The sequence below is a fragment of the Amphimedon queenslandica genome, unplaced genomic scaffold (genome assembly GCF_000090795.2).
Source record: "Amphimedon queenslandica unplaced genomic scaffold, v1.1 AMPQUscaffold_2974_Cont25027, whole genome shotgun sequence".
In the NCBI taxonomy this organism is placed as follows: Eukaryota; Metazoa; Porifera; class Demospongiae; order Haplosclerida; family Niphatidae; genus Amphimedon; species Amphimedon queenslandica.
This window is the reverse complement of record NW_003556694.1, coordinates 1-948: the sequence shown is the minus strand read 5'-3', so window position 1 is coordinate 948 and position 948 is coordinate 1. Positions and strand designations below refer to the sequence as shown.

The following is a 948-nucleotide window of genomic DNA, read 5'->3' as shown; positions in this document are numbered from 1 at the left end:
ATAACAAAACATTCTCCTGTCACAAGACCCATACAGTACTATCTAGTTAGGTATACTCTATCAATCTGAAAGGACGCATGTGAACGCCTTAACCAGTATCTTCTCGGGTCCAAATTCACTTTGGAAACAGACCATAAACCCCTCATTCCTCTATTATCAACAAAGAATCTGGAAGACTTGCCCATCCGAGTTCAAAGATTCAGACTCAGGATGATGAGGTATCAGTATGACATTATTCATGTCCCGGGTAAAGATCTCAACACAGCTGATTTTCTTTCCAGATCACCCCTCCAAGAGACAGGATCTAATGAGCTGCAGGAAGAAGTGCAAGCATATGTTGATAACATTGTTCAACATTTACCAGCTTCAGATGAACGCCTGATTCAAATCAGAGATCACCAGAGGAAGGATCCAATGCTATGTACATGGAGAGATCAAATACTTGGAGAGGGGAAGAGAAGGAATAGTAAGATCAGTAACTATGCTGATCTGTCGGTGAAGGATGGTCTACTCTTAAAGGGAGATCGTATTGTTATTCCCAAGGACTTACAACAGGAAGTTCTAAAGCAGCTCCACTCAGGTCATCAGGGAATTGTTAAGACCAAGGAAAGAGCTAGAATCTCAGTGTGGTGGCCAGGAATAACAAAGGATATAGAAACGTACGTTGGTAAATGTACTATTTGCTGTAAAAACCAATATCCTAAATATGAGCCTATGTGCCCATCTGAGCTGCCTACTAATCCTTGGCAAAAGGTGGGAACAGATCTGTTTATGTGGAAGCAAAATAACTATCTACTAGTTATAGATTATTACTCCCGATATATTGAGATTGCTAAGCTCAACACAACAACATCTGAGGGTGTAATTCATCATCTAAAGTCTATATTTGCTAGACATGGGCTACCACAAGTTGTTGTGTCTGACAATGGGCCCCAATACTCCTCTAGC

The 948-nt window shown here is 40.9% G+C and overlaps 1 protein-coding gene across 1 annotated transcript; it reads left to right on the top strand.

Moving 5' to 3' along the window:
• Positions 1-213: 213 nt before the first annotated feature.
• Positions 214-909, top strand: LOC105316237 (uncharacterized protein K02A2.6-like; the record flags this gene model as incomplete). Its single annotated transcript, XM_011411059.1, has 1 exon — positions 214-909. A coding segment is annotated over exon 1 (696 nt), but the record flags the coding sequence as incomplete, so codon positions are not given.
• Between the last annotated feature and the right edge of the window lie 39 nt (positions 910-948).